Source organism: Saccopteryx bilineata, chromosome 7 (assembly GCF_036850765.1).
Source record: "Saccopteryx bilineata isolate mSacBil1 chromosome 7, mSacBil1_pri_phased_curated, whole genome shotgun sequence".
Lineage (NCBI taxonomy): Eukaryota > Metazoa > Chordata > Mammalia > Chiroptera > Emballonuridae > Saccopteryx > Saccopteryx bilineata.
The window spans coordinates 13,038,460-13,052,332 of NC_089496.1; the positions used below are offsets into that span (position 1 = coordinate 13,038,460).

General features: G+C 36.6%; 1 protein-coding gene across 5 annotated transcripts in view; it reads right to left on the reverse strand.

The window, feature by feature from the left end:
• The window catches only part of PTPN12 (protein tyrosine phosphatase non-receptor type 12), a 105,689-nt gene that overhangs the window by 58,256 nt on the left and 33,560 nt on the right, over positions 1 to 13,873 (reverse strand). For all 5 annotated transcript variants that reach the window (XM_066240559.1, XM_066240560.1, XM_066240561.1 and 2 more), the window contains exon 2: positions 662 to 770. In XM_066240559.1, coding sequence (XP_066096656.1) covers positions 662 to 770 — 109 coding nt within the window. The remainder of the gene's footprint in view (positions 1 to 661; positions 771 to 13,873) is intronic.

The window sequence follows — 13,873 nt, forward strand, 5'->3', positions numbered from 1 at the left end:
GTAGAGAAACTACCTTTTTAAGAGTATGTGTATGAATTCCTGCTTAATAAACCTGTCCAGAAGATACCCATACCACCCACTATTCTGAGGTGGACTGGAAGGAAAGTGGAGTGTATATTCTAAAAAAGTATGCTGTTTAAGAATATAGTCACATTATTATTATTAGAATATAATGCTATTAGTACATATAATGCATACTCTCAGATATTAAGATTGCTGAGAACAACAGATACACAGGCATGAGTTATTGTTCCTTTTTTCATGCATAACTAATCAATAAAGGTTCTGTGAACAGACAATAAATAAAAGTATTTTAGCATTTTACAAAATTTATTCAGTTTTATTGAATTATCTGTCTATATTATATTTTAATAAAATAACTGAATAAGGAATCCACAAAAATAGTTCTTATTTGGGTTTTTCAGTATTTAAAACTAAATATCAGAGTAACTGTGATGCTTAAAAAAGTTAAACAATAAAAAACAACAAAAACTATCAGAAGGAAAACAAGAAGCACAATTAGAAATTATCTTGTAGTGTACGTAGAAAGAGGGCAATTACTACCTCTTTAATAATCAAATTCATTAGAAAGACAAGAGCTAACGCAGAATACAAACTGCTAATTAGCATTCCCCTTTCATGAGGGGCATTTCAGACTTACATGGCAGTATGTCCTTATATCTATTCTTTTTAACATTTTCTTCTTTTTCTCCAGTGGCTGTGGGATAAATCTTTTCTGTCCTATATTTGGTAGACAATCTTCTTAATCGCTTAAAATACAAAAAAGAAGACAATTCAAGTTTAGAAAAATATTAATATTTTCAAAATTTTAATGATTCACAAATTGCTCTTCGTTGAATTTTGTTAACCCCAGTTCCTCCCAACTCATTTTCCTGTTTTCCTGAGCTCATACACAGTATCTACTTACCCTTTAATAATTAATCCCAAGGATGATTTATTTTTATTAAATGTAAACATAAGATTAATATTCCAAGTAGCAGTGAAATAAAATTAGAAAATTTTATTTAAATAAATTATTAATAAGCTGAGTCAGAATATTTTACTCAGTCCCTACTGTACTCAAGTATCTTTTGAGTTTTAACGAAGGGTCCCAAAACCCAAGTTTTAAAGATTATCTACAATTTTCTTTATTCTGTCTTAAACTTTGAGCACCCATGATGTGCCAGGCTCCTTCTAAAGCATAAGCTAATAATTACTTATAAGACACTGAAAAACAAAGTTCTTTCACATACTGGATTGGAAACGCTCAACAAAGACCAATTCTGCTTATTCACTGCATTACAGAAGTGGTTTGTGAGTTAGTGACAAATTCTTACCACATATGGCAGTAGGGATGTTCTTTGGGCTGGAATATTTCTGCATGTCAGTAATACACTTCCTGCTTTCAGAAGCACTGAAAGTGAGCATTGTGAATTGTTTAAATTCACTACTCAACTACACTGCTGAAATTTAATTTCAAAAGAGTCTACTACATCTTCCAGGCTTAAAGACATATTGAAGGCATTCTGGTTTTACTGTTCAACAAATTATTAAATACAAATGAAATGAAAAAGAAATCCAGTAACACTGAACTTTTTCACCATTCTGTTTTTGCTGTCTGTGATACTTATATTTAAACAACTAAGAGTACTGTGTCTATAAAATCACAGATAGAACTGTAATTCAAATTTTCTTAACTCATCCTTATTATGATATACTTAACATCCTTTGAAATAATCTTAAAAATAGGCACATATATAGAATAGTGAGTTTTTTGGTTTTCTTTGAAAAACTAATAAACTTTATCACCACAATTTTAGAGCCCTAAACCAATACACTTTTTTTTTTTTTTTTTTTGTATTTTACTGAAGCTGGAAACAGGGAGAGACAGTCAGACTCCCGCATGCGCCCGACCGGATCCGACCAGGATCCACCCGGCACGCCCACCAGGGGGCGACGCTCTGTTGCGACCAGAGCCACTCTAGCGCCTGGGGCAGAGGCCAAGGAGCCATCCCCAGCGCCCGTGCCATCTTTGCTCCAATGGAGGCTTGACTGCGGGAGGGGAAGAGAGAGACAGAGAGGAAGGCGAGGGGGTGGGGTGGAGAAGCAGATGGGCACTTCTCCTGTGTGCCCTGGTCGGGAATCGAACCCGGGACTTCTGCACACCAGGCCGACGCTCTACCACTTAGCCAACCAGCCAGGGCCCAATACACACTTTTTTAAGATGAAAAGACTTAGTAGTAGAATCTTGTTCTGCACTGGCACAGTACCGTAAAGTAAAATTCCCCACCTTTACTATATTACTTCCTGTGGTAAGGTTCTCAAATTGTATTAGGGGGAAAATTGTATTTAAAAGTAAATGGACTGTTGGTGAGGATATGGGAGAACGAGAACTTCATTCAATGATGGTAGAAAAGAACATTTTAATATGACCACTAAGGAAGGTAATTTGCAATTACAAATAAACAACTCCTTAACCTGGGAGCTGTATTTCTATAAATTTGTTCTCTAGATAAATTGCACACACACAAAATGACATATGCATTAAAAAGTTACTTTTTGAAGCTTTACTTATAAAGAACAAAAAAGTACAAACAAAAGTCTGTTAATAGCTAAAAAGACTTGTTTCATTCATATAATCAAATATGATAGTTGAAAGCCAGTGAGGAAGCTCTTTATACATAATGATATGAAAATACATCCAAACACATATTAAGTGTAAAATACAGAGAACACAGTAGTGTATATGTTAAAAATATTTATTTGTATTTGCTTGTACATGTGCATAAAATATCTCTGAAAAGAAATTATCAACAAAGATTACTATCTGTAGGAAAGAGAAATTAGCTAGAAATGGATGGGAAACATTACTGTATTTCCTTTCATGACTTTTGTGTATTGCCTATTCAAAAACTTAAATGTTAAGAAGATTTTCATTTTCAGATTATTTATACTATCTTAAATGTATTACAAGACAGTGTATGTGAATGTGACTTCAAAAGGAGAGCAACCTGAACAGTTGCAGAAACACAGGAGGAAAGTAACTTAAGTTAACCATTGATGAAAAAAATATATACTTCAAAGAAAAAAGGAAGAAGAAATAATTTAATAATAAATTGTGGCTGCACCTCAGGAATACCTGCTGCAATCACTCCAAGCATTTCTTCTTTTACATGACAAATTACGTTTACTGAGAAATAAGCAAGCTATGTGAAATGACTTTCATAGCTTATATAATGAACCTTAAGAACACTTTTACATACAAGTATGTAACCTGAGTATAAATTTTTATATATTCAGTTTTATTAAAGTCTACCACAGAATAGAATACTACAGTCAAGCTTATGATGAAGAATGTTCTATTTAAAATAAGTCTATCTACAATGCACTTAGAAATTTTCATACACTGTATCAGAGATACTAATCTCTGATACAGTATAAATAAAATAAAGGTAGTCCATTAAACATAATATTGTACAGAAAAATAAATAAATTCTATACAACTATAAATACACTGCTCACAAAAATGAGGGGATATTTCATAGCTTCGTATTCATTTTGAAATACCCTGTAATTTTTGTGAGCAATATATATTACTGTAAAACCATATATATACTCAAGGAGGGACTTATTTCTTTCCTTTTATTTATTTTTGTTTATTCTATGGATGAGAGAGAGAGAGAGAGAGAGAGAGAGGAAGAGAGAGTGAGAGAGAGAAAGAAATAGGAACATTGATGGCTTCCTATATGTGCCCTGACCAGGAATCAAACCAGCAACTTCTCTGCACTTAGGATTATGCTCTAACCAATTGAACTATCTATCCAGCCAGGTCCTGGACTTATTTCTTAACAATAACAAAGCCAGCTTTACAGTGAGCTCCTCAAGTTAACTGGGCCTGACACTTGCTAGCTGTAGGACATTGACCATATTTAACCCTTTGAGTAGTGAGGTTTTTTTCATGCTTGCTGACCCCTGGGAGTGAGTTTGTTTCAAAAAATGAAATTAGTTCCAGTTACAGTTTTATTAACTTAAAATCATGTTTGTTTGATAACCAATTTATTGAAACAAGAAGAACATACATTCGCCCTTTTTTAATGGTGCCTTACAAATGTACGATCGTGCTCTGGTCAGGAGGCACGAGGACTTACATGAACATTCATACTATTCAAAGGGTTAACCTGTCTCACCCTAATACGAGGATAATAAACAGCCTGGCACACACAAAAATGGGCTCGATAAATGTTAACCATATTACCAAGTCAATTACTGAAGTTCTTTAAATGTTACTTGTTTCAACAGATTTTTTTTTCTTTAAAACCTTTACTATTGGCCTTGGCCGGTTGGCTCAGTGGTAGAGCATTGCCCTGGCGTGTGGAAGTCCCGGGTTCGATTCCCGGCCAGGGCACATAGGAGAAGCGCCCATTTGCTTCTCCACCCCTCCCCCTCTCCTTTCTCTCTGTCTCTCTCTTCCCCTCCGGCAGCCAAGGCTCCATTGGAGCAAAGATGGCCCGGGCACTGAGGATGGCTCCTTGGCCTCTGCCCCAGGCACTAGAGTGGCTCTGGTCACGACAGAGCGACGCCCTGGATGGGCAGAGTATCGCCCCTGGTGGGCGTGCCCGGTGGATCCCAGTCGGTGCATGCGGGAGTCTGTCTGACTGCCTCCCGGTTTCCAGCTTAAGAAAAATTCAAAAAAAAAAAGCATGCTTGTCAAAAACAAAGAAGAAGCATGCTTGTCAAATTTGAACATTTCAGAAGCATCTTGAAGACTTGTTAAAATATACATTGTAGCCTGACCTGTGGTGGCGCAGTGGGATAAAGCGTCGACCTGGAACACTGAGGTCGCCGGTTCGAAACCCTGGGCTTGCCTGGTCAAGGCACATATGGGAGTTGATGCTTCCTGCTCCTCCCCCTTCTCTCCCTCTCTCTCTCTCTCTCTCTCTCTCTAAAAATCAATAAATAAAAAAAAAAAAGAAAATTTAAAAAAAAAAAAAAAAAAAAAAATATACATTGTAGGGTCCCAAACTTAAAGAGTTTTTGATCCAGTAGGTCTGGGGTACAGCCTGAGAATTTGTACTCTTTAAATAAGTTGCTGAAAAACACTCTCAGCACCACTAGTATAAGGTTAGGATCCAAGAGGAAGGAGTATTGTGATCAGTTACATGGAGGAATGGAAGTTGATTTTCAACAATACCTTGGGTCCTCTGTTATTTTATATACATCTTGGCAGCATTAAATAATTTTGAATAAAGATTAGGGATCTTTCTCTCAGGAAGTGGAACATGGATTAAAGATGAAGGAAAAATGTAACTATTAATTAACAAAATAAAGAAGAGAAGAGGAGATCATGGGTCAGCAGCAAGTGAAAGCCAAAAAGTGCACTACCTATAAACAAAAAAAATCTTACAAAAAACAAAAGGTTTTGAGATTAGACTCTAGATAAACTAGGAGGTACAGTAAATAGGAAAACCAATATTCTTTTCTAAATCTCTTTCCAATCTCTTAAATAAAACATCAGCATAATATGACACTAACCAACCAAGCTATCTAGCCAGGGCTCATCTTTTTTTTGTTGTTTTAATCCATCTTTTAAGTGTTGGCTCCTTTAGAGTCTCTTATCCCATTGATGCAAAAATAATCTTTCTCTTCTGAGTTCTTTTTTAGACTTTATACATACTCTGAAAAAGCCATTTCCTTCTGTTTGTTTATGATATATAAAGAGAACACATCTTTCTTCCCTTACTAAACTCTAAATTCTGTGAGTACAATATTATTGCTAGATTAATATTTATAATGCCGTGTAACTCTATAGCATATTAAATGTTTGCATGTTAAATAATTTAATCCTATAGTAAGACTTTAATGTCAGCCTAAACAAAGGTTTTGTTCTTTTAATACGTCAGAATTGATGTCCAAATAGTGAGAAAGAAAAGGTAGCACCAAAGGTCATTTAACTATATAAAATGGAAAATATCTATACAGTTGATTTCATTTTAGCTTCCTGACCATTACTTTGCATGGTCAGTGTGAAGCTGTTACTAGGAAATAAACTGAGAAACATGCCATAATGTACTAAGGGACCTTACTCAGAAAGTTAGTGCTATAGGCCAGACTACATAAGAATAGCCCTGAACTAAACATTAATAAAATAATTAATTTATTGTTATATATAATTATTAATATAATCCTAAGGCAAAAAAGTATGTTAAATCATTTATTGTCCTAACTGTCTTAACTGGGCAAAACATAGCTAAATGATACATTTATATAAGCTTATTCTCATCAAACCCTTTATAATGTCTGACTTTGATTTAAATTAAGCATATTAAATTAAGCAAACAAAAACACCCAAACAAGCCCTTAAGAAAGACACTTTCTGTTTGACTATTCCACTTAGCATAAATATGTGGAATCTAAAAAACAAAATAAACAAACAAAATAGAAACAGACTCATATATACAAAAAACAGCCTGACAGTTGTCAGATGAGGGCTTGTGGGTGGCTTTCCATGAAAAAGGTGAGGGATTAAACAGTATATATTGGTAGTGGCAAAATAGTCACAGAGCTATAGATTATAGCATAAAGAATATAGTCAATGATATCATGATTACTATGTATGGGGCCAGTTGGGTACTTGAAGCAGCAGGAGGGACCACTCTGTAAAAGTACATGATTTCCTAACCACTTTGCTATACATCTGAAACTAATATAAAATAGTACTGAATATAAACTGTAATTGAAAAATAAAAAAAATTTTAAAGACATTTTCAATTCCAGCTTTAATTGTCTTGGAAAAAAGCACATAAACTCCTTAAATAATTTCATTCATATCTCAGTTTCTGTTCTAAAAGACAAGTATGATCATTTTAATTTTAGTCCCACACTTAAAAATCCTCCAGTGGGTCTATCACCTCCATGATAAACTACCAATTCCTTAGTTTAACTATAACATATTTCAAATGCTGCCTCTCCAAGTTCTTAGCTTCTTTTTTATAGCACTGTTAGAGCTTGATGCTTCAGCCATAAAGAATTACCACCACTACAAGTAACACCCCACCCTTCTACATCAGTTTCATAATTTTTACTCTTGTTGATGATTCGAGCTAAAGTGTTACATATTTTTTGAAGCCTTTCTTGAACTCTCCATTCTTAACCAGTCCTCAGCCTCCAGCACTGAGTTATCAAGAACAGATTGCTCTATTACCTTTTGCAAAGTTTTCAGTAATGTCCTATCTCACCCTCTAAACTATAAATTGGACTTTATAAACAAATATTCAACAGAATGCAAGTGACATTTAAAATGGATAAATTCAAGAGTTACTTGAAGCTTCTCAGACAAGTCACAGGGATATTTTCAATATTAGAATTTTTGATGCAAACAAAAATTGAGTTTAATAGTTACTGTTTTAAAGTTCCAAACAAATTTTCACTTTGTCTCTTAAAACACAAAAGTTTTATTCCCCTTGTTCTAAATCAATAAACTGATTCTCAAAAGCCTCAAAGTCACATGCAGTATGACTACCTTCTTTAAGGTACCCTTTGTGTGTCAAGATTTGAGTTCTTTAAAAGGATAAACTTCATTGTAAAAAAAATTTTAAAAAAAAGAAAAGATAGCCCTGGCCGGTTGGCTCAGCGGTAGAGCGTCGGCCTAGCGTGCGGAGGACCTGGGTTCGATTCCCGGCCAGGGCACACAGGAGAGGCGCCCATTTGCTTCTCCACCCCTCCACCGCGCTTTCCTCTCTGTCTCTCTCTTCCCCTCCCGCAGCCAAGGCTCCATTGGAGCAAAGATGGCCCGGGCGCTGGGGATGGCTCTGTGGCCGCTGCCTCAGGCGCTAGAGTAGCTCTGGTCGCAACATGGCGACGCCCCGGAGGGGCAGAGCATTGCCCCCTGGTGGGCAGAGCGTCGCCCCATGGTGGGCGTGCCGGGTGGATCCCGGTCGGGCGCATGCGGGAGTCTGTCTGACTGTCTCTCCCTGTTTCCAGCTTCAGAAAAATGAAAAAAAAAAAAAAAGAAAAGATAAACTTCACTGTTTATCCAAGAACCAAAGCTAATAAGAACGTGCTGTGTGTTGTTTGTTGAATCTCTCAAATAGCTACCTAATAAATTGTCCACTGGATGTATCATGGGCATCACAAACCTCCAATTAACACCACCACTCAAAAGTTACTCAAGTCTAAAAGCTAGGAATCATAGTTGATGCCTTCCTTTACCTCCCCTCACCCCAGATCTCAACCATCAGCCAATTGTGTTAGCTCCACCTCTAAATGTATCTAATTCTCTTCACAGTCACCAATACTTAGAATTTAGAACCCATTTAGATACTGACAGGTATTAAATTTAATTGTTGGCTAGATTTTAAATCACAACAATTAAGAAAACAAATGAACACAAAAAAAATATTAAGAGCTAAAATGAAAATTAAACCAACTGAAATTTTTTTTGTGGTAAGATGGGATAAATAAAATATTGGAGCTCAAGACTTCTCATGATCTGTTACTAGTCCACACAACTGCCCCAATTCCTCAATGTCAAACACTTAAAAAACAGTACGAATTTCATAAGACAATACTTTTTAGCCCTTTGAGTAGTATGAATGTTGATGTACATCCTCGTGCCTCCTGACCATCCCAAGTACGATCGATTTATTTTAAAAATGTGTATGGCAACATTTAAAAAAGGCAAATGTATGTTATTCTTGTTTCTATAAATTGGTTATCAAACAAATATGATTTTAATAAAATAGTACTGCTTTTGTTATTGCTCTGAAAAAGTTCTGAGTCAATTACTGAAGAACCCATCTAGAATTTTAAAAGGTAGGGGGTTTGGCACATAGTTGGCATTCGATAACTGTAAATACAAAAATTCATCCGGTTTGATACTGGAAATATTTAATTATCCTAAATCACAAAAGCCGTTCAGTCTAATACTAAGTTAACCCTACCATACCAGCTGCATAATTATTAAACCAAAATAAATTTTGTTTAAAACCCAAATACAGGCGCCTGGCCGGATGGCTCAGTAGTAGAGCGTCGGCCTGGCGTGCAGGAGTCCTGGGTTCGATTACCGGCCAGGGCACACAGGAGAAGCACCCATTTGCTTCTACACCCCTCCCCCTCTCCGTCTCTCTCTTCCCCTCCCTCCCCTCCCGCAGCCAAGGCTCCACTGGAGCAAAGTTGGCCCTGGAGCTGAGGATGGCTCTGTGGCCTCTGCCTCAGGCGCTAGAATGCCTCTGGTTGCAACAGAGCAACAACCCAGGTGGGCATGCCGGGTGGATCCCGGTCAGGTGCATGCGGGAGTCTGTCTGACTGCCTCCCCATTTCCAACTTCAGAAAAATACAAAAAATAAAAAATAAAAAAAGCAAAAAAAAAAAAACCCCAAATACAAAATAACAGCAGCAAGTAGTAAAATCAAAGTATAATTTCCACAAAAAAAGCATATTATCTCTAACAGGCTGTTCTCAAATCTTTACAAACATATTTAGGTATATAAATAATGCATACCTCTAGCAATGTTAAAAAGCAACTAAAACAACCAAAGGGTCTTCCAACTATGCAACTGCAACTCCCACCTTTATTTGCAAAATACAACACTTCTTTCAAAATCCATTTTATCTTTGCTCACACTTGACCTACTACTGCCATGACGGACTAACTTGTCTGCTGTTCTTTTTCAGAAATGCATATGGGTTCCCATATGAAACTAAGTCAGGACTGATGTTAAAAGGACAGAATTTGAAGTAAACAGGGACAAATCTTACAGGTCTTTAGGTAACAAAATGATTTTATTCTTTTTTCATGCTAATTTCAATGCTTCAGTTATTTTCCTAGTAATCTGCCAAGCAAACTCCTTGCTTTCTTCTAAGCTCAATACAGAAATCACCTTGCTGAAACATTTCCAGAGACTAATAGTGGCATCCACCACCCCCATCTTCCACTTCCTCACTTCTACCCACAGCTTTTCAAATATACATCTAAAACAGGACATTTCTCACATATCCCAGTGTAAATTATTATTCATATATGCACACATACCATCCCCGATAGAACGTGAATTCCCTGAAGATGCAGACCCTATCTTCTTTCTCTATTAATACCAGCTAGTGCCACAGCAACCTGTGACAAATAGTAGCAGTCAGTAAACTGTTACACCTTTTCCGGTAGTAATGTTCAGTTCAGGGAAAATGGATGCAAATCAGAATTTATGAAGCGGTTTTCTCTCCCCTCTTCTACTTCATCACTACTTCACAATGGGACTGCTTTGAGTCAGAGAAGCTAGGTTCGAGTCCATCAAGTACTAGCAAAGGAAATCTCAACACAGCAATTTTATAATCCTCCCTGAATGGGTGAAGCATTAGACCTTAATTTAGAGAATATTTCTAAATAAAACCTTGTACTCAAGACTTTATATTTAAGAATAACTATGGAGAAGCATAAAAAGTAAAATGAATAAGGTAATATAACAATTTTTTTCTTTTTTCTTTTTGTAATACAACAATTTCACAGCAAGCTTTTTAATTTTTTTAGCAAGGGAGGGAAAAGGATAAAGATGAGAAGCATCAACTTGTACTTATGGCACTTCAGTTGTTTACTGATTGCTTTTCATATGTGCCTTGTCTGGGGGACACAGGCTGAGCCAGCAACTCCTTCCTTGCTCAAGCCAGCAACTCCGCAGTCAAGCTGGTGACCTTGGAGATTTGAACCTGGGACCTCAGTGTCCTAGGTTGATGATCTTTCAACTGCACCATCCCCAGTCAGAACAAAACAAATTTTAATTGCCATCACCTTATCTTTCATCCATTTCTATCTATTAACTCAAGAACTACTGGCTCTACAATTTCTAGGTCAATCCCAATATTTTGTTCCAGTATCCCCCATGCAGATTACTCAGAAATTCCATAATCTGGGTATTAAAACTATGGCTCCTGGCTGTGCTACTCTTCATCTGGTTTTGTGTCTTGATTTAAGGAAACAAGATCACTATCGTCTTCTTTAGCCTTCAGTCTCTATTAACAAAACAAGAATCTCAAAGTATTACAAAGCAAAAGCAATTCATCAATAATTTCATTCCATAATATATAATATAAACATACAGTAAAACTGAGAACATTGAGTTCCAGCTTTAACATATTAAGCTGCAATTATATCAACTGTCCAACTAAAAAATAAAGACCCCCAAATTAATAGTATGCATACAGAATTCATATTTATCTTTGCAAAAACACAAATACATATATATCACAGGAAGAGGCACCTGATTTTCAACCTTTTTTGAGCCGCAGCACATTCTTTACATTTACAAAATCCTGGGGCACACCATCTACCAAAATGACACTCTAACACAGTACACATTATACATATAGTTAATAATATAGTTTCTAAATGTATTTATACTCACACCTGACCATGTCTCGCAGCACACTGGTTGAAAAACAATGGAAGGACCTCAATACATTCATATTCACCACTATATGGAAATAAATGATCATTTGCTAGCCCAGCTGCCACGAGGCGTGGGTCAACAACTTTTAAAAAGAAACTTACATTTCCTGGTGAGCCATCAACTCCTGACCCCTCTGAAAACTTCATTCTGAAAGTACTTTTAGGAAGACACCAGCAATCTCCAAAAGGCATCTAAATCTCAAAAGCCTCAATTCATACATTTTTTCAAACACAGATGAATTTTAAATCCTTTCTTAGATTCCATGAAACATCTTTCTCTTGATTCTTCTGGAACCTGCTAACAAGTCCTTTCTGGTTCCTCTTCTTCCCAGCCTCAAACGGACATGTTCTCTAGAACTGTCCTCCCCTCACTGTCTTTTAGCAAGTTTCTTCCTCCTTTAACTATTAATTTCTGAATATCCCAAAACCTCTATTTCTAGTCCTGACTTTTCAATTCCAGTTCCATATTAAAACTGCTTATTGAACACACCAAGAGCAATCCAAACCTAAACAGATAAAAATAAATTCACCTCATTTTCCCAATGCTTCTATGTCCTTTTTTATTTTCGTGACCTTCTGGCCTCCTATCCATTCAGGCTTAAAACCTGAGTGGTTTTGACTTTGCCACCTCATCTGTCCACTTGCTTCTCCTCATATCCAACCAGTTTCAAGTTCTGGTGAGTTGCCCTCATAAACATCTCCCAAACCTGGCCCTTACTTTTTAGTCTCACTGCCTAAAAAGAAAGATAGCTGTTTAGTACAGAATCACAGATAACTTTCTTTCCTTTAATAACATTGTCTTTGAATTTAAAAAGACTAAAAAAATTCTCTGAATGAGGAAAAAGAAGAAACTTGGTGAGCACAACAGAATAATACAAATAAATTACTGTTATGTCAACGAGTACAGACAGAAGAAATGCACTTAGGTTAATTAAATCATGTATAGAAGTACCAGCTGGCATAGAGCATGCATGCCTTAAAATATGTGAAAACCGAGATAAGTTTATAAAACTTAATAATAGATGGGGAATTTAAAAACTTAATTTACCTCCCAATTATACTTGACCCAAAATATATTAGTTTTAGCTGTACAAAACAGTAATTACATGTATGTACCTTACCAAGTAACCACCCTATTAAGTCTATTGCCCATCTGACATACTGTTATTACAATATTATTGACTATATTCCTTAGGCACAGATGAGCTTATTTGTTCTTGAAACTAACAGATACCAAAGTGTGTTTATACACTCAAATACTGGCCAATTTTTTGTTCTTAAAGAATATTTTAATCCCTTTTTGTGTGTACCCTAAGATTTGGTGCTATAGACTGAGTAGGATACTTGAGCTCACACTACTCATTAATAGCCCCAATTCCTGTTTATAAACATAAAGCAATTGTAAATTGTATACTGCAAGTCTATTTAGATTGCATTAGACAAAATAAATCATGGGCCAAATTCTGGAATGGTAAGTTGTCGCTGATGTTCTCTCTGATCCTTCCATTATAAATTTAGACAGAGATCACATTTAAGTCTCAACTGTTATATATCCAAAAGCTTGAACATTACCTGGCAAACCAGACTAATTTTATAGGCTATATTTTTGCAGCTTCCCATTCCAAATTCAAAGTCTAGTAACACATTAAGGTATTACTATTAAGAGATATGTTGTGCCCATTTTTTCCATTAATACATAAAAATGCTCTCTGTTTAACATAAGCAATTTATGATTTTAAGATATAAAAAACTGGGCTGGCCAGGCAGTTGCGCAGTGGATAGAGCATGGGGCTGGGACGCAGAGGACCCGGTTTGAAACCCCGAGGTTGCTGGCTTGAGCAAGGCTCACTAGCTTGAGTGTGGGGTCGGTGGCTTGAGCAAGGGGTCACTCGTTCTGCTGTAGCCCCCTGATCAAAGCATATATGAGAAAGCAACCAATGAACAACTAAGGAGCTGCAATGAAGAATGATGCTTCTCATCTATCTCCTTTCCTGCCAGTCTGTCCCTATCTGTTCCTCTCTCTGTCTCTGTCATAAATAAATAAAATAAAAAATTTATATGTATATATTATATATATTAATAATAAATAAAATTGGCCCTGGCTGGTTGGCTCAGCGGTAGAGCGTTGGTCCCGAGTGTGGAAGTCTCAGGTTCAATTCCTGGTCAGGGCACAGAGGAGAAGTTACCATCTGCTTCTGCACCCCTCCTCCTTGTCCCCTCACAGCCGTGGCTCGAATAGTTCCAGCAAGTTGGCCTCGTGAGCTGAGAATGACTCCATGGTCTCGCCTCAGACATGAAAATAGCTCAGTTGCAAGTAGTGGAGCAGCGGCCTGCCAGGTAGATCCTGGTCAGAGCGCATGCAGGAGTCTGTCTCTCTGCCTCCTCATTTCTCACTTAAAAAAAATTAAGGTTAATAAAGAATATTCTTTAACACAG